Source organism: Ailuropoda melanoleuca, chromosome 14 (assembly GCF_002007445.2).
Source record: "Ailuropoda melanoleuca isolate Jingjing chromosome 14, ASM200744v2, whole genome shotgun sequence".
In the NCBI taxonomy this organism is placed as follows: Eukaryota; Metazoa; Chordata; class Mammalia; order Carnivora; family Ursidae; genus Ailuropoda; species Ailuropoda melanoleuca.
The window spans coordinates 37,350,230-37,376,251 of NC_048231.1; the positions used below are offsets into that span (position 1 = coordinate 37,350,230).

The 26,022-nt window shown below is 47.6% G+C and overlaps 1 protein-coding gene and 1 long non-coding RNA gene across 4 annotated transcripts in view; one reads left to right on the top strand and one right to left on the bottom strand.

Moving 5' to 3' along the window:
• Positions 1-26,022, top strand: part of EVL (Enah/Vasp-like) — a 107,815-nt gene that overhangs the window by 27,952 nt on the left and 53,841 nt on the right. For 2 of the 3 annotated variants that reach the window (XM_034642917.1, XM_034642915.1), the window contains exon 2: positions 24,057-24,225. In XM_034642917.1, coding sequence (XP_034498808.1) covers positions 24,057-24,225 — 169 coding nt within the window. Of the gene's footprint in view, positions 1-8,853; positions 9,021-24,056; positions 24,226-26,022 lie in introns of those variants that run through there. The other variant, XM_034642916.1, reaches the window with a different exon arrangement.
• On the bottom strand, positions 1,264-9,520 carry LOC105236838. Its single transcript, XR_002142315.2, has 3 exons — positions 9,170-9,520; positions 6,599-6,670; positions 1,264-2,582 (listed from the first exon to the last, which is right to left on the bottom strand). It is a non-coding gene; the product is annotated as an uncharacterized LOC105236838 (long non-coding RNA).

Genomic DNA, 26,022 nt, shown 5'->3' on the forward strand with positions numbered 1-26,022 from the left:
ACCAACTCGTGGCCCAGCGCCACGCCTCACCTCGCTGGTTGTCTGTGTAAAGACTTCAGAGGTGGAGTGCTCTCGCTGATATGTACAAGCATGTCTGAGTTGGAAAATTAGTTGAAATTTCTCTGATAGCAAGTAAATTTGATTTGGCTGAGTAATTTGACTGAGTAAACAGACTCTGCCAATTAAGTTTTATGACAGACCGTTTTCATAAATTGCAAGAACTTAGGGATGGCTGGCTGGCTTGGTCGGAAGAGAGTGCAGCTCTTGATCTCGGGCTTGTGAGTTCCAGCCCTGCGTTGGGTGTAGAGATTATTTAAAAATAAAATCTTTAGGGGTTCCGGGGTTGCTCAGTCAGTTGAGCATCTGACTCTTGGCTTCAGCTCAGGTCATGATCTCAGGGTCATGGGATCGGGCCCTGCGTTGGGCTCTGCGCTCAGCACAGAGTCTGCTTGAGATTCTCTCTCTCTCTCCCTCTTTCCCCACTTGTGCACATGCTTGCTCTCTCTTTCTAAATAAAATATTTTAAAAAAGGAAAGAGTTGGGGTCACCTGGGTGGCTCAGTCAGTTAAGCATCTGCCTTCGGCTCAGGGCATGATCCCAGGGTCCTGGGATCAAGCCCCATGTCTGGGTCCCTGCTCAGCAAGGCGTCTGCTTCTCCCTCTGCCCCTCCTCCTACTCATGCTCTCTCTGTCTCAAATAAATAAATAAAATCTTAAAAGAAAATAAAACGAGGAAGAGTTTAAGCTCAAATATTAAGTTGTATTTGTAAATTTAACATACTTAATGCACATACACTGCATGTAATGTTTCTAAATGTTAAATTCTTTGCAGCCATCTAAGCTTACCAGGAAAAATTATAGATGCCACCTAAAAAATATGCAACAGGATACATAATTTTCCTACATATTTCTAGAGGGTACACAGCAGAAAAAATTTGGAGACCAGAGTAACAGCACTTGCTTTTGCTGTCTTATTCTATATTTTCTCTCTATATATGTTTTTAATGCTTTTTCTTCTGTTTTTTTTTTTTCTCCTGCCCCACCTTCTGGGTATATATGTTAAATTTTCTTCAAACAAATTCAAAATTGTACACTCTAGTTTTATTCTCTTGGTTGCTACTCCTAACTTATTGTGAGCCCTGCTTACAGTTATTTTTTTAAGAATTTAAATATTTTATTTATTTATTTGGCAGAGGGAGAGAGAGAGAGTGCACACAGGCAGGGAGAGTGGCAGACAGAGGGAGAGGGAGAAGCAGGCTCCCCCACTGAGCAAAGAGCCCAACGTGGGGCTCTATCCTGGGACCCTGGGATCATGACCTGAGCCAAAGGCAGATGCTTAACTGACTGAGCCACCCAGGCACCCCATTTACACTTTTTTTTTGTTGTCATTGATTTAAGGCTTCTCAACATCCATGGCCTCCTCAGTCTTCAGTATTCTCTTACCTCTCTCTGTTCTGTGTAGACTACTAATACCCAGACATGCAAGAGTTGGTGTATCTGGAATTTCTGTCCTAAGTTATAGATACACTTTCTTTAAAAATGGTTCTTATCATTGCTTATCAGTTAAACCTCAGGCAGTAAGAAACTTTACTAGATTTTTGCTTCCCCCAGTTTTTAAAAACTTTTTTAAAACCATTTTAATCTGCAGTTCCGTGTTATTGAGTACATTCTGTGTTGTGCAACCATCACCACAATCCAGTTTCAAAATATTTTCATCTCCCCTAAAGGAAGCTCTGTACTTGTTAAGCAGTCTCTTCCCATGCCTCCATCCCCAATATTTTTTTTTTATGATTTTTGATGTTTTGACATCTTTGGGGCACCTTGCTAGCTGGGGAGAGGCTGCCCCTCACAGAGCTAGCCAATTTCTATAGATCATAAACTGTTGGTGGGGCCACCTTTCATGTATAAGCCAACCCATCCCTGTCCATATCCCCAGCACCTCCTTTATCTGACTCACAGTCCCCAAGCCGGGATTTCCCCTGCCCCAAGCTGCCCCAGACAACTAGGGACAGTCCCTGTCCCCTCAAGCCTGCTGGAATTATTCAAACTAGCAATTCTAATCTGCTTGCTTACCCTGCCATGCTTTTCCCACAGAAACCCCCAGAAAGGCTGTGGCCCCTTGCTCCTTCCTGCCTCCTGACAATGTTGGTGCTTCCCTAATACTGTGCCTCTTGATTCAAGGGGAGCTGTGAGTAACATTAAACTTTTCTTTTAGTGGCATTGCCATCACTCAGTCACCTTTATAAACTAAGACCCAGGCACAAATTATTGCTTCCACCCACGATGACACTAATCTGTGTTCAGAAACAGGAACAAAAATCAAATATGTATTTCTTATTATATATCAGAGGTTGCCTCATTTGTTCTTTCTCTTCCAAATTTCTATAGTGCTTTCACTTCTCAGAGATATTCTGATTTTCCCCTTGAGTTCATCATTATTTCCTTGGAGCATTCAGTTGACTTGGCTAGTAATGTCTATTTATGCTGCAGATGAGTCTGGTCAGGAGCTTGATCGGGGTGGAAGTTACTTGGAGCAGGGTACCTTGCATGGCAGACCAGATTCAAACATTCCCTTTCCAAAGGCTGGCGTTTGAAAAACAAGACCATATCAGTACCCTCTCTGTACACTAGCAATTCACATACTTCCTAAGCACCAGTCTTTTCCGCAGAACAGCTTAACAAACATTCTGAACACACAGTATGTATACCAAGAATAGTGCTGAGCACAACTGGTGATAAAAGATAAATAAAACATGGTAGCCCCTCCCTAAAGGACAATCATCTGTGACAATGAAATTGATAGTATTGTACAATACAGAAGAAACACAACAGCAGAAATAATTTTGTCTATCTTAGGGGCACAATAAACACTTCGTTGAAGAAGTGATATGTAAATTGGGTCTTGAAGGGCAGACCCAGGTGTGACTGCATTTGGTCATGCAACATTGCCAGGAGATTTTCATAATGTGTCACTGATGGTAACTAATTCTGTGCAACCTTTTCTCCATCCCCTTTTCCTCCACTCCTAGGATACGAGGACCTTCTACTCAGAACATTCTTTTTTTTAACACAAATTTTCATGAAAAACTAGTATTAGAAAGCAATTTTTTTGTGTGTGTATTTCTTAGTCAAAGACCCTTTTATGCTCAAACATCCCACCGAGAGAGAGTAGAAGAGAGAACAGTCTGTTCACAGAAAAGGAAGCTAAGATCCACAGAAGTTAGATGACTTTCCCAAGCCACAAACAAGTCTTTGAATTTGATCTCTCAAGTAAAGTGTTCTGTAGTATAGCTCCCTGATTTGATGTCAACCATTCTGCTCTCTCGGGATCTGGACACATGGAAAACACCTCTTTCAATCCAAGTCAATACAGTTGTTGGTTATTGAGCATTTACTATGTTCAAGATGCAGAGCCGAATGCCTTAGCATTTAGTATCCTGTGTGAAATTTGGTGATCTCCCCATTCATTCATTCATTCATTCATTCATATTTTCATCATGCGGTCCTCATTCACCCTACACGTGCTACATCCTAAACAGTGTACTAAGTGCTGAGCTCAATTCATAGTAACACATCATAAGGTGCTGCCTTAAACAGGACATTTCTTAACTTTCTCACTGACTGGTTCTTCAGATGTCAACAGCTCCTATCCTATTTTTCAAACGTTTTCTGTTGCCTTGACACAATTGATTTAGGATTTGGTGTTGTACCTGTAGTTCATAATTATTAATATGGACAGTCCTTTCATTGAACAGATGAGGAAACTGGGACTGAGAGTGGGGGAATAAACGTCCAAGGATCTATAGCATGTCGATAAAGCATGGGTTAGAATCCACATCTCATAACACCCTAGCCAAAAATCTTTCCACATTCCTTACTCCTCATAATTTTACATATGTGCTTTATTAAAACTAGATGGCCGGGTTAAAAGAATGCCCCCAGAGAGATCACTCTACCTCTTATCTACTTATTGAAACCAAGAAAAGACAGTAATAACAGTACTGGAGGATAGCAGATGGAAGTGAAAGGCATATTCTTACAGTGAAGAAGTTTACACTTGGGCTAGCATCTTTAGGAAATGCTCAGAAAATGAAAGAGAATACCCTTTGGGAGTTTAATAATCATCATTGACTTCTGCTTCAGGCCATGACAGAGGAATGATCGTGGACTTGCTCTCTTGACAAACACTATGAAACTGAACAAAATATATGAAGCACCTGAATATACAGATACTGAAACTCACATAAAATATTAAATTCTTGCTGTTTTCAGGCATTGACAGGTAGCACAGGACTCTGAGTCTTGAGTGAAGAGACATGATAAGCCTCACAATGGCTCTGGCTTTCTGCCTGGGGCCTCTTTCTGGTTTTGGCACAGAATTGTGGGGCTCAAGCTGAAAGTTGATCTTAATGAGCTCGAAGGCAGATATTGGAATTCTAGGCTACTGAAATAGTTGGATGTTGCAGGACAAAGAATTAGAGAACAGGAAGCCTTGTGGTAGGAGCAAGGATAGAATTTTGTGTAGGGATTCACTTTCGGTTGTTGATTAAGGGCTGGCTGGCTGTGCATGTGTAGAATGAGACTTGTCTATGAGGCCTAGCACAGATTACCTGCTGTAGGCGTAAGGACTGAATGATGATGCCAAAGTTCATGCAGTGGTGGGAAATGTAGGAAATTCTAGTCAGCTGAATGAAGAGACCTCACTGAGCACCGCAGGCATTCAGTTGAGACCCCAGAACAGCCATACCTTAGGAGTGGGGACTGTGCCCTTGAATAAGGGCCACACCATGGGGCTAAGTTCAAAATGGAAATAGAACTTTAAAAAAGAATTAATATACACTTGACCTCACCAGAAGAATCTGCCGGTAATTTACCTGCCTGCCAGGACAAATTCAGTGCCTCTAAAGGAAGACCATATTACCTAGACTCTCTGCAGTAGGTCATCACAATGTCTAACATACAATCATAAATTAGTGGACAAATAAAGAGTCAGAAGATGTGGCCCCTACTTTAGGGGGAAAGCACTCAGTAGACCCTGAAGTGACTCTGAAGTTTGAATTTCAGACAAGTACTTCCAAGTTGCTATTATACATATGTTCAAAGACTTAGAAGAGGAATAAAATGAGCAAACATACAGAGAAATGAAAATTGTGAAAAATTTACCAAATAAAAATTCTAGTACTAGAGATAAAATTTTAAAATTCACCAGATGAGATCAAAAGTGGATCAGAGATTGTACTAAAAAGGGTTAGTGCTTGGATACTACTAATAAATAGAAATCACCTAATCTGAAAACCAGGGAAATAATATTGAAAAAAATTAACAGAGCCTTGGTGACTTTGTGGGATGATACCAAGAGGTCTGCGTGGGTGTGATTGGAATCCCGGAGGAAGAGGAGAAAGGGAATGGGGCAGAAGAATAATGCTGGAAGAAATAATTACCAGAACCTTCCCAATTTTGCTGAAAAGCCTTAACTTATATATTCAAGGATCTCAACATATATAAGGAATTCCATATATAAGGAAAGGACATATATACTCAAGGAAAAATACAAAGAAAACCACACTTCAGCGAGTGACAGTCACATTGCTGGAAACCAAAGAAAAGGCAAATACTAAAAATGGCTGGAAGAAATATGATACATTATATGCAGAGGACAATGATACAAATGATGGCTGATTTCTTATCAGAAACCATGGATGTCAGAGAGAGTAGAACAACACTTTTTTTAACTGCTAAAAGAAGAAAGAAATCTCAAAATTCTCTCTTCAGAAAAAAGTACCTTCAAGTATGTTGGCAAAATAAAGATGTTTTTCAAATAAAATAAAACTAATGGATTTGTATACTCCTCAGGCTGAAGAAAAATACCAGGAAACTTGGATGTTTAGATAAGGAGTACTAGAAAGGAAATGGAAATGGGTAAATATGGAAGACCGTTTATTAAAAATATGTATATTTGTATATATGTGTATATGACTATTTAAAGCAAAAATTTATAACATATAATGTATTGTAGCTATGGAATGTGTGTGATGACTTGTGAAGGATGGGGATGCATTTACATGATTGCTATAAACTTATGCTTACATGAAGTGGTACAATATAATTCTAAGTAAATACTAAGTAATTCTAAGCATACAAAGTTAAGAACGTATGTTGCAATCCCTAGAAAGACTGCTAAAAAATAGTGTAAAGAGGGATAGCTAAAAGTCAAAAGAGAAATTAAAGTGGAATTCTGAAAAGTATTTAATTTACCCAAAGAATGCAGGAAAAGAGAAACAGGGAAACCAAACAGATGAGACAGACAGAAAACAAATAGCAAAATGGTAGACCTATATCCAACCATATCAATAAATTACATGTAAGTGGACTAAACACTCCAATTAAAAGATAGAGATTGTCAGACCATATGAAAATGCAAGACTCAATCGTACACTGCCTGTAAGATACTCTTTAAATACAGAGGTACAAGGGGCTGAAAGTAGACAGAAGTGTAGTAGGCAGAAGGATGCTACCACCCCACCCTTATCCCCAGAAGCTGTGACTGTGTTACCTTATGTGGCAAAAGGGACTTTGCAGATATGATCAGAGTGACGCACCTTGAGATGGGACAACTATCGTGATTATCCAGTGGCCCGGTCTAATCACATGAGTCCTTGAAGGCAGTGAACCTAAAAAAGAAAAGAAAAAAAAAAGGTAACTGTGTGAAGTGCTGGACATGTTAATTAGCTTGACCATGGTGATTATTTCACAGTGCATACATCTATCAAAACATCAAGTCGTATACCTCAAATATAAATTATATATATAAATGTAATTTTTGTCAGTTATACCTCCATAAGGATGGAAAAAATAAAAGCCCCTTTCCCTCCACAAAACCCAGATCTGACCACAAGAAGAGCTAGCAGGGGAGACCCTTTCCTGGCTGTGGTCAGGAAGAGACATTAGGGTGGGAGGGGGAGTTGTAGTGACGCTATACTACAGTTTGCAGGTGGAGGAAGGGGCCACGAGGAAGGAGTGTAGGGGGTCTCTTGGAGCTGAAAAAGGCCAGGAAATTATTCTCCTCTAGAGCCTCCAGAAGGAAAGGTAGCACTCCCAACACCTTGATATTAGCTCAGTGAGACCCTTGAGATCTAGGTCAGACTTCTGACCTATTGTCTCACAAAACTAAGATAAATTTGTGTTATAAGCTCTAAGTGTGCAGTAATTTGTTCCGGAAGCAACAGAAAACCAGTACGGGTGGAGAAAGATACACCAGGCAATAAGAAAACCCAAATGACTACATTATACCAGATAAACTTAAAGACAAAAAGCGATACCAGTGATAAAGAGGGACATTTCATACTGATCAGAGGGTCAATGCATCAGGAAGATACAATAGCCATAAAAGTATGTGTACCGAACAAGAGCTCCAAAATACATGGAGTAAAAACGGACAGAACTAAAGAGAGTGATAGACAAATCCACAGTCACCAGCTGGAGACTTTAAACCTTTCTCTCAGCAGTTGATAGAACAATTAGACAAAACAAATCAGTAAACCAGAAAGGACTTAGATCTGAGTACCATTTGACCTGACAGTTTTTGAACACTATACCCGAATTTAGCACACACGTCCTTGTGCACACGGTACAGTCACCAAGATAAACTACATGCTGGGCCATTAAACAAGTCTCCATAAGTTTTAAAGGATTGAAAACCTACTAGGAAAAACAAAAGAAGAAGTTATACTAAGTATGTTCTTTGACGCAATAGAATTCAACTAGAAATAAATAACAATAACATATGTTTAAAAAACACCAAGTAGTTAGAAATTAAAATGCTTCTAAATAACCCATAGAAAAAAGAAGAAATCATATAGAAAAATAGCAAATGTTTTGAAGTAAAGGAAAATGAAAAGCACAGTTATGTCAAAATGTGTGGTTTGCTCCTAAAGCAGTGCTCAAAGGCAAAGGCATATTTGTGCAAGCCTTTTAAAAGACATTTTGAACGTTCAGCATGCTTTCAGCTGTCCAGTGAGACAGCTCTTCCTTTCAGACAGTACTCTGGGCAGCTTTTTCACTCTCAGTCATAGCATTTTAATACATGTATTCATTAGCATTCCAGTGTCTTCCTTTCTAGACTCCTAAAGCCCTTCAAGGACTTTAAAGACTGCCGTCCTCTTCAGTGTTCCCTCTCTTGGTTCTAGCACAAGGCCTGAATGAAGGATCGGGAATGGGCCTCATCTCCACAACAGCCTGGTGGAGGCGGGCAGAGTCAGGGCTGTGCGCCCTGTCCCCACAGCTGAGGAGACCGAAGCGCCGGGGTCACTCAGTGAACAAGTGACAGAACCAGTTTTCCGGTATTCCTCACGCATATCCCTGGCAGGTCCTCAGCTGCTGACGGAACTGTAGCGTTAGAGAGAAGTGTCTCCTCAATGGAGGTGCAAAACTGATACCAAAGCCGATGTTAAACCTTCAGCAGCTGTCACGACATCGTCATGTAGCCTTCTCTCTCCGGAGGATCGGCAAGGGCATTTCGGAGTTCCCCGAGGCTTTTCATAAAAGCCTTGAGGAAGCCGTCCACACTGACCCTCCCCTGTCTGGAGCAGGTGGAAAAGCTAGGCCTAGACCTGTCTGGGGGCGGTGGCCGAGCTGGGAGGCAGTGAGCAGGTGGGGCACCCGCACCCCCGCAGCTCCCACCCCCGCCTGCTGCTGCACCCGCACAGGAAGTGCTCTGGGACTTGAGGCCAGGCCATGGGAGTTCCGGGTGGCGCAGCGGCTCCGCCGCCCACGCCAGTGGGGCTCTGCGCTCTGAGCCTCTCGTTTCTCTCTCTTCTCCCTAGGTTTCGGTTTGTAACTGGGGTTTGTTTCCCCTTTGTCTCTGGTTCAGCTTCCTTTTCCTGTTTGGTTTTAAGTAGAGTCTAAAAATCAAGTTGCTGCCCTCCGAGGGTCTGTGGTCCTGTGATCGGCATAGCCTGTGGGAGTACAGGACTCACCTCCTCAGGGTTCCCTGTGCTAAAGCCTTTCAACCATGGCCACGGGGTGAGTATGGGGACCAAAAAGGGGACAGAGGAATGTCAAGAGGAAACCTAGAATCATCATGGTATAGAGCCGTAGGGACCATAGGAATCATCCCGGATCCCCTCGTTATACTAATGGGGAGATCAGGGACCAGAGGGCAAGGGACTTACCCAGGGTCACACAGCAAGTTGGTCACAGAGCCTACCCACTCTCCATCTGCTGGTCTGTCATTACACGGGCCCGCGTCTCTTGATGTTTGTGATCTATGATGGCTTCTGTGTTGAAAGCTTACTCAGAAGTCAGACAGCTGCCTCCGATTGTAGAGGGAGTCTGAACCATCTGAGGGGGTTGTGGTTTGGCTCTGTGGTCCTTGGCTTGTCTCTCCAGAATGGCCTGAAAACCTTCAGTTTTCTCTGAATACTGGGGAAAGAGGGAAGCACCAAGATTCCTTTTTTGATAGAAACTTCATGAACTGACTAGCAGAATCCTGACCTGCTTGAGAGGCTGGTGACTGACTTAGGCCATCGGCCAGTCAGACCCCTGCTGCTCAGTCCGTGTGTAGGCGGCAGCCAGTCCACACTGTGCATGTCTGATTGTGGTGCTCTCTCTAAAGATGGGGTGGCACTTTGGATGTGAGTCTCCCCACCCTGAGACCCCATGAAAGATTGTAGGTGATAAGACAGTTTTATCCTCTGGGATTTTTGGTGTTTACTTGATTAACTCATTACAACTTTGTGTCTCAGCATGAAATGATAATCCCTCACCTTACAAAGTACTTCACAGTTTCCAAAGTGCTGTTTCACCAGTTTTCTTACTTGGTTCTTTCAACCGTGTTGGGTGGATCAGGAAGGTGCTATCGCTCCTGTTTTGAGGAGGAAGAAGCCCAACCTCTGGAAAGCAGTGGTGCTGGCCCAGGGTCGCATGGCTGGGGGAGGCAGGACAGCCACACCCTGCGTTTTTTCCAGGGCACCGCTCAGGCTCTCTGGAAGCATTTGGCAGTGAGCTAATGAAACCGGCCCTACAGTAAGTAGATCTTGGCCGATATTCCTTCTGCTCAGCAGAAGCGGGTATTTGGTGAGGGGTCATAGCATCCCTGGCCAGGCTGTTGGAATCCTTTCCTCTAGGCCCAGAGTGGCCAGGGCCGGGGAAACACTGTCTCTTTATGGTTGGCTTTATTCCTGCTCCTTTGCACCTGTTTTCTATCATTTTAGTAATTTTCCTATAACTTTAAAGGACTTGGGGGTGGAGTTGTGGAGAACAGAACACTTTCATTCCAAAGGCACGTGAACTTCTGGAGTGGGTAAGGACCAGAGTCATTTTCCGCTGTGAATTGGTGTGAAGAGCTCAGGCAGTTTACTCTGTCCTGTCAACTGCTGCAGGAAAGCGAATCTGAAGTCAATGGGGAGGAAGCCAAACAGTTTTTGTAAAGGTCTTTTAAAATAGTAACAGTCTCAGAGTTTTCCCATCTTGAAAGGCCCTTAGAGCTGATCCACAGTCAATCATGCAGGTTAGTGGTGCTCTAGGCCTCTTACCCTCCACTTCAACCAAATTAACTGTCTTTTATCTTTTTTAAGTATTCTTCAGTATTTCTTTGAGGGGAAAAAAATGTGTATTGTTGGCAATGTTGGTTTCAAAGTCTGAAAACTTCCAAGCAAGTCCAGTCCTGCGGTATACAGATCAGGAAATGGAGGCTCAGAGTACAGGCAGGACTGGTCTGGTGAATGGAGTAGTGGCCCAACCAAACGGAAGGCCCAGGCGTCCCACACCTGCTCCCCACGCAAGGCTGGCGCGCAGCGTCGGTCGCCACAAGCACAGCAGCGAGAAAACCTGCAAGCCTTTGGGTTCTCCTCCTGCTGACCTAACAGGAATACAACACCTAGATTCCAGAGTCACCGTCGTGCCTGTGGCAGGGATCCACAGGGCCTTCGAATTATGAAAACTTGCCTTCCAGCCCCTGCTCTGGCCACCCATAACCAAGAAACGTTTCCCCGAGCGCTTAGCTGTGGGCTGGGAGTGGGAGCGCGCTGAGCACACGACAGGGTCCAGACTGCCCCCACTGGCAGTGTTGCCTTTCATTCTGTCCGCAATCCTGAGGGCAGTAAGTTTTGTTTTTATTGCTTTCATTGCACAGAGCAAGAAACCAAGGCAGAGAAGCAGCGGCTTGCCAGGAAACAGAGCCTTGAGCTCCTGGCTCCTGACTCCAGATGCTTTGTTCTTTGCCCTTCCGCACTGACTAGAGCTGGTCTCTGCTCAGAGATGTAGAGACGCGCAGGGTCGGGGAGACAGCCCTCAGGAGTGGAGAGCCTGCGAGTCCCCAGCGCACGAGGCACACACAGTGATGAGCGTAGACGGGAAGAGCAGCAGGAGTTGAGAAGTTGGGGCTGTCGGGAACGACTCTGAGGAGAAAGTGGGACCTCGGATGAACTCTGAAGGATAGTGCATGATTTTTAGAAAGGAACCGAGAAGCATCCCGGTCAGCGTCAGCCAAGGGGTCAAAGAACAGGGAGGCAAGGGTCAGGGGTCAAAGAAAAGGGAGGCTGAAGCTACATGAACCAGGGGAGAGGGAAGGGCGATATGGCCCGAGAAGTGGACAGGCCTCGTGCGGAGCCGGCAAGCCTGGGGGGGAGGTTAGATTTTATTCGCTGTGTCACGGGAAGCCTTTGGAGGGTGGTAAGCACAAGGAAAGGCATCCAGTGGAGGCTTAAGAAAACTCATTCTGGCCGCTGGGTGGCTAGTGCTCTGTGTTGTGGCAGGAGTGGAGGCAGGGAGACCTCTGGGAACGCTTGCAGTCGAGCGGGTAAGGGGGCGGTGGGGGCTGGGCTGGGGCAGTCAGTGTGGGTGCGGAGCAGTAGCCAGATTCGGGATGCGCTTTGGAGGCCTGGCCTCCAGGACATCCTGCTCGGTCACACGTGGGTGTGAAGGAAAGTGACTCAAACGCGACTCAGGTGGCCTGTGGTTTCTTTTGCCTCAGTGGGGTTGGGGGCTTGACGTCAGCAGCTGGAGTGCCAGCTGGGGGGTCCATAGGGCTTTTGAGCCTGTGCAAGACAGGCTCCCAGTAAATGTTGGTCGAACAAGTCTGCGCTAAGGGGGAGCCAGCTGATGGCAGAGTGCGGCAGGAAAGGCTACAGGAGAGAGTGTGTCTGCCCATTTCTGGTGGAGCCAGCTGATTTCAGTCCCTTCTCTTGTCTCCCTCTTGTCCTTATTTTGCTTGGTTGGTGTTTTGTTTTTTTCCAAAGGCTTATCACCTTCCAACATACTACATAACTTATTTTTTATTTTTATTATTTATCTATCTCTCCGCACCTGTAGAATCTAAGTTCCAAGAGGGAGGGGCTTTTGTCTGTTTTGCTCACTGATGCAAAAACAATATACATTTATTGAATTGCGGGATTTAATTAACTACTTTTGATACGTGATACCGGAGATACCCGGGCTACCAAAGCTCCAGCTCACTGGAGCTTCCCAATATGGCGAGAAGGAACAACAGCTACCCTTTCTAGAGTGTTCCATGCCAAGCATTGTTCTCATCATATGATGTATGCTGTATTTAATCCTCATCCTCTGAGGTGTCGTACTGTTAGTCCCAACTTGCAGGTAAGAACAGGGGTCAGCAAAGAGGTCACTCATTCCAGGTCACACTGGTATCACTTGACAGAGTTGGATTTGAAACCAGATCGCTTGTGTTCTCAATGGCTAAGCTTAGCTGTAGCCTCTCAAAGGAACTTGCCCCAAATTGCAGAGCCAAGGTTAAGACCAGGGCCTCCTAATTTCTGCTTTCCTCTGCAGTCTCTGATTTCACACTGTTCATACCATGAGAGACAAGGAGACCTTCTCTGTCCTCCTGTGGCACCCCGTGCCTGTCTCTGTAATTCATCATCTGCACACCCAGCCTGCAGCAGGACATGGTGTCACTCCTTTCTGCCTGTCCCTGCACTTACTCAGATGTGTAGTGAACTGAGCCGATTGCCGTGCTGATGATCAGGGATCTTAGCTGGGACTCAGCCAGGTCTCATTCCTCAGCTATTAATTTACCCGTGGAGATAAGCATACTGCCCCAGTCCTTGGTCCAGCCAGATCTCTATAGCTGTCCCAAGGCTGTGTTGAAACCTGTTCTACTTCTACAAGCGAGCGAAGCCACGGACTGTGAGGACACAGGCATGTATCAGAATTTATAAATATCTTCGAGGTTTGAGTAGCCCCAGTGTCCACATGGACCATCAGATGGCTCCCCACAGAAAGGACTATGTTGGTGGCCTTGAAAGAAATTGTGGAAAGTGGATGTGAGACAGCTTCCATCTAAGAATATCAGACTCTCCCACAGTTGGTTGGAGGGTTTTTTCCAGATTCCACTAGACTCCACAGAGAAGTGGAGAGCAGCTGTCCAAGCATCTGGGCCGGTGGCATTATAACAGAGAAAAGGCAAACATCTTGATTGCAGGTGACGTAGCAGTCTTATCTTCCCAACCAATTTCGATGGAAGAAAAGATGTCTGGGCTCACACTGAATTTAGACTTCATTCACCCAAAGCTTTCCTTTCATTCTGATGCTCACAAAAATGGGGCTTACACCATTAGCATTTGAGTGCGTGTGAAAATACGCAGACCTCACCCACTGTTTTCGTTGCTGAACTTCAGCCGTACTCAAATGTGGTCAGGAGAACCGCCCTTTTAGGGGTCTGTGAGTCAAAACTATATTTATAATAACACTAAGACATTATTTGCCTTTTTCACTCTTATAAGGGCACAGTGGAATTTTCCAGAGGCTACGTGACATGTGTTGACATTGTCACTGTGACAGGTAATGAAATGTATGCTTGTGCGTTCTTGTGTTTTAAAAAATTCTCGGTTTTAATTTCAACTATGGTAAATACATATAGACTTAACCTACATAAACAGAAGCTTTTTGGCACCCTCAGTTTTTATGGGCATAAAGGGGTCCTGAAACAAAAAAGTCTCGAGAACCGCTTCTGTAAAATAGTCCATTCTGGGGGCGCCTGGGTGGCACAGCGGTTAAGCATCTGCCTTCGGCTCAGGGCATGATCCTGGCGTTGCGGGATCGAGCCCCACATCAGGCTCCTCTGCTATGAGCCTGCTTCTTCCTCTCCCACTCCCCCTGCTTGTGTTCCCTCTCTCACTGGCTGTCTCTATCTCTGTCGAATAAATAAATAAAATCTTTTAAAAAAATAAAAAAAATAGTCCATTCTGTGCATGTACTGCAGGAAGCATGCATAGAATTAGTAAGCACCCCGTTCAAGACAGTGGCTCCTGCAGGAGAGGAGGGGCCCTGAGATCTGGGGAGAGGGTGCAGGGTTTCACTTGAGGTGACACCACATTCCTAGACTGAGTGGTGGGATTGTGGGAACCCACTTCTCACAGGTATGAAATAAACATAACATTAAATATGTTTCAAGCCTGTTGCCACTAAGGCAGGAAGAAAATCACCCTGTGAATGGTTAGCTCATTCCCAAGGGGGGGAATGTACCTTTCCACTAGAGACATCTGGCAGTCATTCCCTTAATCCTCCTCTTCCAGAGGCAACCACCATTACGTGCCTCCTGATGGGCTGGGATCAAGTAAGTACCCACGACCTCCTATGTCGGGTTCTCGCCATTTACTCTGAATCTATCATAAGGAAATAGTCTAGAATGTGGACAGCCTACAAGGCAATTGGCCTGAACTCTTGACACAAAAAAGTCAACATTGATGAAAAACAAAAAATGGCCTAATATTCTAGCTTAAGAGAGAGTAAGCAAACAGCCCAACCAAATACAATGCATGAGTAGATCCTGGGTCCATAAAAATCAAAGCATTTGGGGGAAAATTGGATAACTTTAACATTGGCTCTGTATTAGCTGCTAGTAAAGTATTTTCTTAGATGTAGTAATGGTATTTAAGTTATACATTAAAATGTCCTTATTTTAAAGAAACGTGTGCTAAAAACCTTTGGATTGAAGTATCATGATATCTGCAACTATCAGATGGTTCAGGGAAAAACAAAACATACGCGACAAGTCACATGTGGCAAAAATGCTTTACTAAGTAAAGCAGAAAAGCCCTGTTGTATGGCAGAAAGGAACATCTGTGGTCTAGACACGGCCCATCCACATCACACCACAGGACCCTGGAAAACATACTCTCCTTCTCCAGGCCTGTTTCCTCCTCTAAATAAAGCACTTGTGATTATTTCTCAGCTCTGACAAAGCTGTGATTCCAAGTCCCTGTGTTCTTCTGTCACTGAATTGGGACATCGTGTGTAGGCAAATGCTAAGGCAGACATGTATCCGAAGGTATTTACTGAGCAATCACTGGCCACAGGTACTGGGGCTACAGAGATGAACAGTGTTTTTAAAGCAAACCAGAAAAAGAAGATCCTCGCGGGGGAGAGAGTGAACCAGCAGACCTTCAGTACAGTGAGTAGTAGTGTAAGGGAAAGTGAAGCGGCCTCTTCTCAGTGGGGAGGGATCACTCTCCCAGGAGGTAACCCAGAGGACAGGCTGGAGGACAGTCCCGGCAGAGCAGGGCCTGGCATTTGGGCTGCCCCGGGCATCAAGGCCTGGCTGGTGGGCTCTGCACCTGCCCCTCCAGGGGATGAGCCCAAGCTCTGGAAAACTGCACAAGACAGAACCCAACAGCCCAAGTCCCCTTGGACACCCGAGGTGATTCTCCAGGTCACAGTGAAGAGCCTGCTGGAGACCTTGGTTTTCTCTGTAGAGACTGACAGAGTAAGAGGTAGTGACAGCTCTGCGTGTGGTACAGAGTCACTTCATACTCTTTTCCACCTGCATCTCCACTCGTGCAAATCTGCCATTACCAGAGCCAGCGTTTCTCGATCGAGATGGTAGCTTGTTAGTAAGCTGTTAGTAAATAGTTAGTAAATCTGTGCTCCTGTGTATCTACGTAGACTTAGCCAAGCTCCAAGAAACTTCAACCCCAGTCAAGGAAGATCATGTCCCTCATTTTGCAGAGCTTTGCATGTGCTCTCCTGAAGCCACGTGGCTAACTAATGACAGGCCGGGCCCGGGCAGAGCTCGGACTTTGATGCGGGGCTCCCTCCGCGTCCCACATTGTCTCCATGAGGGACAGTGTTGATGGGATGCCCCGGCCTGGTTTTTGATACACCTCTGGTCCCTGGCTCACACCAGCCACCCAGACTTTTCCTGACTTTCTTTCTGCCCCTGTTCACTGGGAAAGACGGGTCAGAAAAGAGGCAGTCTAGAGATGAACCAAGCTAGCGCTGTCAGAAGAGCCAAAGGAAAGTTGCAGAAAGGGGACAAAGGACAAGAACAAGGGCAAGTCTGTCACCAGTGGCCCTGGAGAGTGACTGGAGTGGAGCGGGTGGAGGGCCTGCGCTCCGCTGGCGGGGGCCCGGAGGAGCCAGCACAGTAGGCAAGGGGCGAAGGGGTGCCGCGGGTATTCATGGAGGCGGAGTTGAAGGGTGAGTGGGAGCACCCAGGGAGGGAGGCCCAAGAAGCCGGAAGTAGAGGCCTCCAGAGAAGGGAGGAAGACACGGTCCCAGCTAGTGGAGTCTGTTGGGGACAAATCGCTTCTTGTAACGTGCGAACAGATGTGATCATTTGCTCACGAGGGTTGTTGAGCAGCCCATGACATCGCACGGGCTCTGACTGCAAGGGGTCCTACGCATCGGGCAGGAGGGGCACTTCATGCTTCAGAGAGAGGGTGGCGAAGGAAGGACGGTCCCCTCCCTACTGCTCCTTGCCGTGGTGCTGGGGGATAGCCTCGCACGCTGGAGCGCCCAGACAGGTTTCCGTGGCCCCCACCTCCCGCGTGGCGGCTGCCCTGCTGCCAGCTGGGGGGCTTCCTTCCGCATGATCTCAGCCCGCTTTTCAAGTTCACTTTCATTGCTTGCATGTTGAAAGTAAACAAGTCAGGACTTTACCAGCCGCCTCAGAGTCTGGCTCTGTTTCTGCTTGGCTTTGGGAACATTTATTTATGGCCACTTCTCTCTGGCCTCCCCTGTTCCCTTGTCACTTGTTAGTTCGCTTAGCAGCTGCTGAGCCCAGGCTCGCAAGGGCTGTGGCACCGGACTACATCGGGGAGGGTGTGGGGGGAGCTGATGGCTCACACTGGGGCCTGCCCTCCAGCGGCTCCCCTTCTTGGGAGGAGGATGAGCTCGAAATAGCTATCACCAAAGCTTGAAAGTGATGAGAGGACACAGGGCCAACGAGGGAGGTAAGGGGCAGGCACACACTTGTTGAGCACACGGACTGTACTGGGTATTGGGCGCCTGCCTAGAGAAAAATATCTACGTTTTCTTGGCTCTGTTTTGCAGAAGAGAATTCCTCCCGCAGAACCCCATGATTTCGCTGTGATGGCACGGGCGTTGCCCATTTCGTAACTGTTCGTGTTTCCTGTTGGACTGTGATCTCCTTCAGGGCAGAGACATGTCCTGTTCATCCCCAGAGGCTCGCAGTGTGCCTTTCCCTTAGGTTCCAAGTAAATGGGTACAAACCAGATGTTTGCTGAAGGCAGTGGCACTTGGCCTGAGCTTTAAGAAAAGGTGAGGGGCAGACCTGTGGACATAGGAGGGAGAAGGCATCGTAGGAGGAGGGAACTCCATTCTTCTTCAATCTCTTGAGTAATACCAGCAAGTCATTCTAACTGGCCCAGCATCAGGAGGATGCTTTTGCCGTTAGACCTGACTTTACCACCAGGCTGCCAGTTGGGCTGTGCGGACAGACTGCCCTTCCTCGCAGTTGGTGCCAGGCATGGTGTGTGCAGCCCAGGGCCCGGAGAGCACAAAGAATTTGCCCTATTGTCTCGGAACACCAAAGATAAACAGGACGGGAACTGTGGTCTACACCTTGGACCACCCTACAGGGAAGCCTTGAAGAAGTGGTCCTTGCCTTGGTGGCACTCATGCCCAGGAGAGGGACCCGAGGTAGAAGGCTGTTGGAGTCCCCTGCCGTGAGAGCTGTTCTGTGCCAAGACACAGGATATCCCAGCTGGGTTCAGAGAAGGACCATCTAACAGCCTGGAGCTTCCAGGAGAGCTTTCTAACGGAAGTAACACGTATCTCAAGTCTGTAGGATGAGGCGGAATTACTGGTAAGCTAGGCTGGAAAAAGCATCCCAGGCCGAGGGAATAGCATGAGCTAGAGCAGGGAGGCCAAAGAGAATAGGGACAGTGGGTCATGAACAAGGTGAGCAAGGCACAGATTGTGAAGGGCCACATGACTTCCAGGAGCAGGGATTGTGTCCTAGTCTTCAGTGCTGGAGGGCTGCAGGTGCTGCTCCAGGTGTTGACACGCATGAAGATCTCCTGAAGTGGGGTCTGAGAATTGACATTTGAATAAACACCTTCCCTGATTCTTATGCTGCACACGGTTTTGAGAACTATGGCGCAAAGTGAGAAGAGAAGAGACTCTAAGTGGTTCACGTTGGGAAGCGCCAAGATTTAAAGTGGTTTGACGGTCTGTTTTGGAGCAAAGGCCCTTTGAGAACACGGTAAAGGCCTTCAGGAAAAGCTCGAACACTCACTCTTGCAAATAATTTCAGGGACTTCTAGTCTCATTAAGCCTTTCTGTGGCCCCGCTTTAACACCCCTCCTGTAAGTGGTGAGTAGAAAACCTCAAACGAAGAAGCCTTCAAGGAGCCACCAGAGAGAAATGGGAGGTGGGGAGTAGACAGAGGCAGCGGCAGGAGAGATTTTCAAAAGTATGGACGTTGTCGCGGCATTTGTTCGGTGAAAGAGACAAGAGGTTTGAGAACCGCGGAGCAGCCGCCTGCACAGGGAGTGCATGTCAGTGACGTGCGGATCTGTTTACGTGTACATCGGGGACAGAAGCCAGGTTCCAAAGGGGCCTGGAGCATGAGCAAGTGGTGAGGAAAGGGGGGAAGCAGGCAGGCGGGAGCCTGATGAAAGAGAAGGGAGAGCCAGAGGGAACAGCTGGGGGTAGACGGTGGGCACCCGCTCACACCGCCTCACATCAGCCAAACTCACGTTCGTGGGTGTTTACCAGGTGCTTAACCCTGTGATGGCTATCGAGTGAAAGATAAGGAAGATGCTCCCAGGAGGGTGACCGCTCACCCTGGTCTACCTGGGACTGTCCAGGTTTTTGTACCAAATAACCTGCCTCCCAGGAAACCCCTCAGTCCCAGGCAAACCCAGTCCCCAGTCCTGCTGGGGAGACAGAGTTGGACAGTGTGATGAGTCTGCAGGGGGCGACCACATCAGGGCACTGGGCTGAGCGGGAGACTTTGCCAGAGCTGGGGGACAGGGAGGTACAGTCCTCGACTTTGCAGAAGAGATCTGAGAACAGGGCATGCGGGTCCTCGGCCAGAGGGGCCGGGAAGGGCAGCCCCCCCTAGCCCAGAACAGCCTTTTGTCTCCCCAGGCCTGGGCGGGCAGGTGGGCGAGGCCAAGGGGCTCCTGCAGAGGCAGCTGCCTCGCCGGCACCAGGCATGGTCGGCCCACCGTGGAGCTGCAGCTTCCTGACTCCCCGATGCCAGGCGTCATGAGACAGAACAGTGTTGGTAATCTGTAACAGATGCTTTCATTTGGCAGCTACTTGCTTTCTGAGAATAAATGGAGTAGGATTGTAAATGGAATGTTCCCACGGGCTCACAATCATAAACGCACTTACTCAGAGCTGTATATTCAACAAACAGTCACTAGTGTCTACAACATACAAGGGACTGGGGCTGCAGAGGGGAAAGCAGCAGGGGCCTGCCTTCAAGGAGTTCACAGGCTAGTGGGGAAGGGGGTGCTTACACAGATACTGAGGAGCAGGACCAAATGAAGAGTGCTGTGATGAGCCACAGGACAGCACAGAGCTGCGGGAGCCGCCTCTTGCTGGAGGGGTCTCAGTGCCGGACTGTTCCCAGCCCAACCCCAGACCAAGTTCTCCAGCAAGCGCCTGTGGTTAGCCCTGTTCTCCTCTGTTCCCTTTTTGGCTTTCCGTCCTTCGTCCTTACGTGAATTTACACACTGTCCTTTAAGTATTTGTTGAAAAAGCCCTGAACGATACTTAGAGGGTGGAAGGAGGTTCCCAGTTGACTGCCCTGGACAGCATGTGGCTGGGATGGAGCGTGTGAGCCTGAGAGGAGTTCAGAAACCTCCTTCCCAGTCACGTCATGTCCGTAGGTCTGACAGCTGCTGGGGCAGAGATCCGGCGCTTTTCCAGAAGCACCGATAGGGCAAGAGCGTGAGGCGGACTTCCGGCGGCCGGCACTGCAGGCCGTGCCACAAGCTGCCCCTGCCTGTTCGTTTTCTCTCCAGACACGGGAGTGGTTTTTTTATGTCAAGTCCAGGAAGATCCCTGGTTGTATATAGAAAGTCTGGGGTGGGGCTTGCTCTTTTTCTTCTTAAGTGAGGGATTTCAGCAGATTTTCAATAGCATTCTCTGATGCGTGGTCTAAAAGAGTTAAGTGCTGAACCAGTGACAAGACCTTGTTCGCGGCTGCGCTTAGAAAGTACGGGGGTGCCTGGGTGGCTCAGTCGGTGAAACGTCTGCCTTCACCTCAGGTCATGATCCTGGGTCCTTCGTCAAGCTCCCTGCTCAGCGGGGAGCCTGCTTCTCTCTCTGCCCCTCCCTCCTGCTCTGTTCTCTTTTGCTGTCTCTCAAATAAATAAATAAAATCTTTAAAAAAAAAAGAAAGTACTCACCACTGTCTGAGGGACCCCCGAGGTCAGATTAGCCTTGACGGATGGGGAAACTGAGGCCCAGAATCACACAGTCTTTCTCCTCTAAGCTCCTGACAAAAGGGCTCATCAAAGCTTCCTGAATATCTCACCTGCCACTTGGAGGGAAATGACAGGCTTCAATTTTTTTATAAATTCCTGTTCCCACAAATACCTGTACAGAAGCCCAGATAACCGTTGGATTGGACCATTTGTTCCAAGAGAGCCTTCTTCTGGGAGAGAGGCTCTGGTGTTTCCTCCTGCTCGGAGCAGCCCATTAGGTCCCCAGGGGGGAAAGTCCACAACCCCAGCAATGAAACGCCACACAGAACAAACCAAACATGGCATTTTGACTGATTTCCCCCGACTAGTCGGCTGCTTATTTTGATCACATAAAGACAGCCTGTCAGAGATGAAGCCCTCCTCAGAGCTGACCTCAGCTTTGCCTCTGGCTTCAGGCACTTTGGGGCTCCTCAGAGCCGGGGGGCTGGGGCCTCTGACGCCATGCAGGCGAAGGTGCAGATCATATGCGGCCTGCTGGGGGGAAGGAGGAGTTGTCTGTTTTCATTTAGTAAAGGAAACTTTATATCTACGTTATCGTAAATAGTTCATTCACTAATATTTTTAAAAAGAAAATATTTGCACTCAAATGATAACTGATTTGGAGAAATGAAGTGTATGATGCCTGTGGATAGTACAGAGTTTTTATGTCCAGGGAAGAGACAGAGAAGACAGTCGTCTAGATGGAGCTCAGAGACAGTGTCCAGGCTGGGCAGCAATCAAGATTTTATTAAAACAAAAATCCCAAAGGGTTATAAGCAAAAGGTATCTTAAGTAGAAGAAATGGGTATTTTCTTGCATTTAGGTTTTGTTAGTGGTGATAAAATAAGCCAAGACAAGCAAGCACCATTCAAGTGGGGAAAAAAGAATAGGGTTTTTTGGTTAACTCCAAGTTCAGTTTGAACCTGAAGTGTTAACAAGGAGCCGTGGCTATAATTACGATAAGAAAGTTAGTTCCTGGTGTTGCAGCACCTACTAGGGGCAGGCACAGTAGAGGGTCCCTTCCGCCGGTCCCTTCCACCGTCTCCTGCACTGCCCTAAGAGATGTGTGGTGACCCCAGGCACACGCCGGCCCCCGGGAGCTGCGGTTCCTTGCAGAGCACACTGTTCTGGCCTCCCTGCCTCCACCAGCTATGTGCCTCCCCCACCAAGAATCCCACATCCCCTTCCTCAGCTCGCCTGGGGTTGAAGCTCTTTGAAGCACGCACAGCATTTTCTTCAGAAAGTCTCCTGGCTTCCCCAGCCCCTCCAGGTTCACTGAAGTGTGTGATGAGTTGTTTCATGTTCGGGGTAGCTGCGAGCTCTCTGAGGGCAGGAACTGTCATATTCGTCTCTGCATCACTAAATGATTTTGATTCACTCGGACTGAGATGAAAGTATCCTACCCAGTCATAGGGCCCAGACACAAAGGGAACACATGGCGAAGCGGGACTCACTGGAGGAGTGACTGGAATGACAAGGGGGCTTGTAGCTTTGTCCTATGGATAACAGGTGGGAGGACCAGGTGTCTCTTCAGTTGTCCAGTGGACTGTCATGGTCTATCCAAAACACCTTTGTAACTCTGGAGGACGGTGACTGCAGTGTTGCTCAGAACTAGGGGGGGGACGGCCTCACAGCTGAAGCCACGTCTCAACAAAATGGGCAGCTTTGGAAAGCAGTTTCTGTTGAAGGCTTCGTCTGCACAAGGGCTGCTTTAGAAGGCATGCTGTGTTGGACATGAGAGTGTCATCTCTAGGCCCTGAGATTCTGCAGTGAGCGTCGATTAAACCTCTACTATGTGCCAGGCTCTGGGCCTGCAGAGAACGAGACAGGCGTGCCCCACCTCCCTATAGCAGGCATGTCACTTTTGGTGTTCCAGGAAGCAGACACCAAGACCCCTCAGATGATGGTGTGCAAGAGATTTATGGGGAACCGTCAGTGAAGGATGGAGGGAGCAGGCAGGGGGAGCCTCAGGCCATGAGGCATGTCTGCCGTCTGTGGAAGGAGGAAGGGCGTCTGTGGAAGGAGGAAGGGCGCAAGGGCTGAGTAAGAGGCATCTCAGCTGATGCAGGGCCCCGAGTGAAGGTTTCCCCCGTGGAAGAGCCACATGTCAGGAAGGACTGAGCCGCCACCACCAGCCCTGCTATGTTAGTCATTGGTAGAGAGCAGCCCAGAGAAGCATGGCCTCTGTGCGTGCCTGGCCGGGGAGGGGGCAGGAGGGCAGGCAACCAGGGAGGCGGCAGCTGGGACGGTGGTCAGCTCTGCTCCCACAACAGGTTCTCCTGAAGGAGATCTGAAGGGCACACTTCAGTGGCTGCCACACAGGGATTCTAGAAAACGTTGTCCATCTCACAGTACTTTCCCAATTTGCTTCCTCGGAATCCTCTCAAGGGCTTCCGTGGTCCCGTGCCAGCAAGTGGTAGAGCTGGAATTTCAGCTCAGATCCCTCTGACTTATAAAGTCCGTGTTTTGCTAAGTAATGCCCTTTTTAATTTGGGGATTCTAATATGCTAGAGACTAAGAAGCTACATGTTCGAGGTCATTTGGCTCATACGCAAATGAAGAGGCCAGTGGGCTCCAAGAGACTGCCTCTGAACACCCTGGCAGGAGCTATAGCGCCCAGATCTTGGTCATGACCCTTTTCTCTCTCTCGGGGCTCCTAGTGTTTCTTCCCTGGTTTTCTGTCATATTCTGAACAGGTGAAGCTGTTGGGGAAACGTCTTCGGCAAAGTGGGGTGCGGCCATCTATTTAGTTTTATTTATATCACTGTGTTCTGTAGGTCATCTAAGCATTTTGTTGTCTGCATAGCTTGTAGGATGCTATCCGGTCATACTCTCGTGAATAGAACATCTCGTTGGATGTTGTGAAGAATCTGATCTATGTCATGTGCTTTAGAGGCAGACGGGACTGGTTGGAGATCCCAAACGTAATCCCTGAATACCTGTGTGAATTTGCATAAATCTTTCCAAGTCTCTGAGCCATTCTTTTCTCATCTACAGAATGGGGGCAGTGAATGGCTGTGTCCTGAGTCATGACACTCAGATGCTTTGATGTGGTGTCTTGTTTAACACAGAGCCTAGAACGTTGCAGACAGTTGGCGAATTGGAATTGGAATTCCTTTCTCATTCGAGCACTTTTTCCCTGAGAGGAAAGCTGTGCGTTTTTTTCTAAGCTATGGAGGATGTTGGCACAGAACCTCCTCTCTACTCCCCATGGTCTTTGGAGAATGAAAACTCCTCTCCTCCTAGATCAGCCTTTCCAGGGACAGTTGGACACTCTTTGTATCAAGGAGCAGTTGGCCTCTGTGTCAGAAAAGGGAAAGCCCTCTTCCATCCCTTATAGCTGAGTCTGACGCTTAACTTTTCTCTTGGTCTGCAGTGAACAGAGTATCTGCCAAGCCCGGGCTTCCGTGATGGTCTACGATGACACCAGTAAGAAATGGGTACCGATCAAACCCGGCCAGCAGGGATTCAGCCGGATCAACATCTACCACAACACTGCCAGCAACACCTTCAGAGTCGTCGGGGTCAAGCTTCAGGATCAGCAGGTGAGCGCTGCAGCAGCAGGCTGGACTCATGGGTGTGCCTACGCACACGCACGCGCACACACACGCACACACACACACACACAGTGAAAAGAGGTCAGAAGAAAAAATCAGGTCAGGATCTGGAGTCAGAAGATCTGGGTTCACATTTCACCGGCATTTTCTCATACTCCAAGGTATGAGCAAACTGTCTTTTCTGAACTTCATTTTTCACATCAGTCTTACAGAGAACAGTAATCCACATGCTGTGTGCCTCACTGTGTTATTATCATATTAGAATAAAACAATAGACGGGAAACAGGTGCAAAAACGACACTGCAGGGCTGTGTCAGTGTCTTTCCACCTGCACAGCCGTAAGTGACATGCTGTGATGTTTACTCCTCAGCCCCCAAGTCTTATTTTGGAAAGAATATCAAGATGATTGGGGGGCACCTGGGTGGCTCAGTTGGTTGAGCATCCGATTCTTGTTTCGGCCCAGGTCATGATCTCAGGATCGTGGGATCGAGCCCCGAGTCGGGCTTCATGGTGGGTGTGGAGTCGGCTTGCGATTCTCTCTCCCTCTCCCTCTGCCCCCCCCACTTGTGCTCTCTCTCTCTCTCTCTGAAATAAATAAATCTTAAAAGAAAAAAAAGATGATTTGAAGAATCTGGGATCATTTCCGTCCCTAAGGGTACCTCCTGGGCAAATCAGTCTAGATCATTTGTGAGTGTACCTGGCAAGTCTCTGTGCAAACATAAGTCCACCTGTGTCAGAAGTAGCCGAGCACACATAACTGAGAGAAACCCGACATGACTCGGACTGAAACAGAGACGTGGAGGAAGGTGCTGTGTAGCTTCACCACAGTGACTTTGGTTACCACTTCACGGCTCTGCCTCCAGCTCTCTTCTTAGAGATCGACAAGGACATTTTTAGCAGTGAAATTAACAGTTCTGTGGTTTCAGCATTTATGAAAATACTCTACCCAAATAACCCCTCCTGGCACCCTTTATTGGTCAAGGCCTTGCTAAATCCAGCAGCAGGTTAGTTGCTATCTCTGTAAGAATCAGCATGTTAGCAATTAGAAAACAACAAAAACTTAGGACTCTATTTTTAGTATGTTGCCTGTTGAATGAGTTTCTGCTTTGGCCAAAATGGCCCTGTTAAAAGTTTCAGATTCCTGTGGCTGAAAGGGACAGCCTCACTTTAGGACCCCTGATGAAAGGTCCAACCTGGAACTCTTGGTACCTTCAGGGGCATCACTTTCCCTTGTCAATGAGCCTTACCGATAGGAAGGTTTTTCCAGAAATCTTCTGGAAGCTGCTTCCCTGTTCTTCCAATTCATTGGTTCTGTCTCTGCCGTCTAGAGGTGCACTGTGCTATCTATTGCAGGATATATAACTCCAGTTATGGTGACAAGCAAGCATTGCACACGTTTCCCTAACACCCATGGGTGAGGACCGGCAGGCAGTACCTCCCGGCTGCGGGCCTTGGACATAAGGTCCATTACCTAGTGCAGCTCCTGAATCACAGTGGGTGTTCCCTGAGTTATTGCGTTTATTGTGACAAGCCTCCCCACCCTTCACACCTCATGGTTGCCCTCCAGAGCACACTGTGTGCTGGAAATGACACGCACCGGAGAACCAGAGTCCCTGCAGCCGACATGCACCTTGTTCTCGGGGCCTCAGCGCCTCACTGCCCCGCTCGCAGAAAACACATGCCAAGGCTCATGTGGGAGGAGACTTTTCCCCATGCCGGGAGGGACTGGCGGCTGTCCTCAGTGGCCTCCTGGGTAAATTCGGAGGCTGTGTTGACTGTAACTGA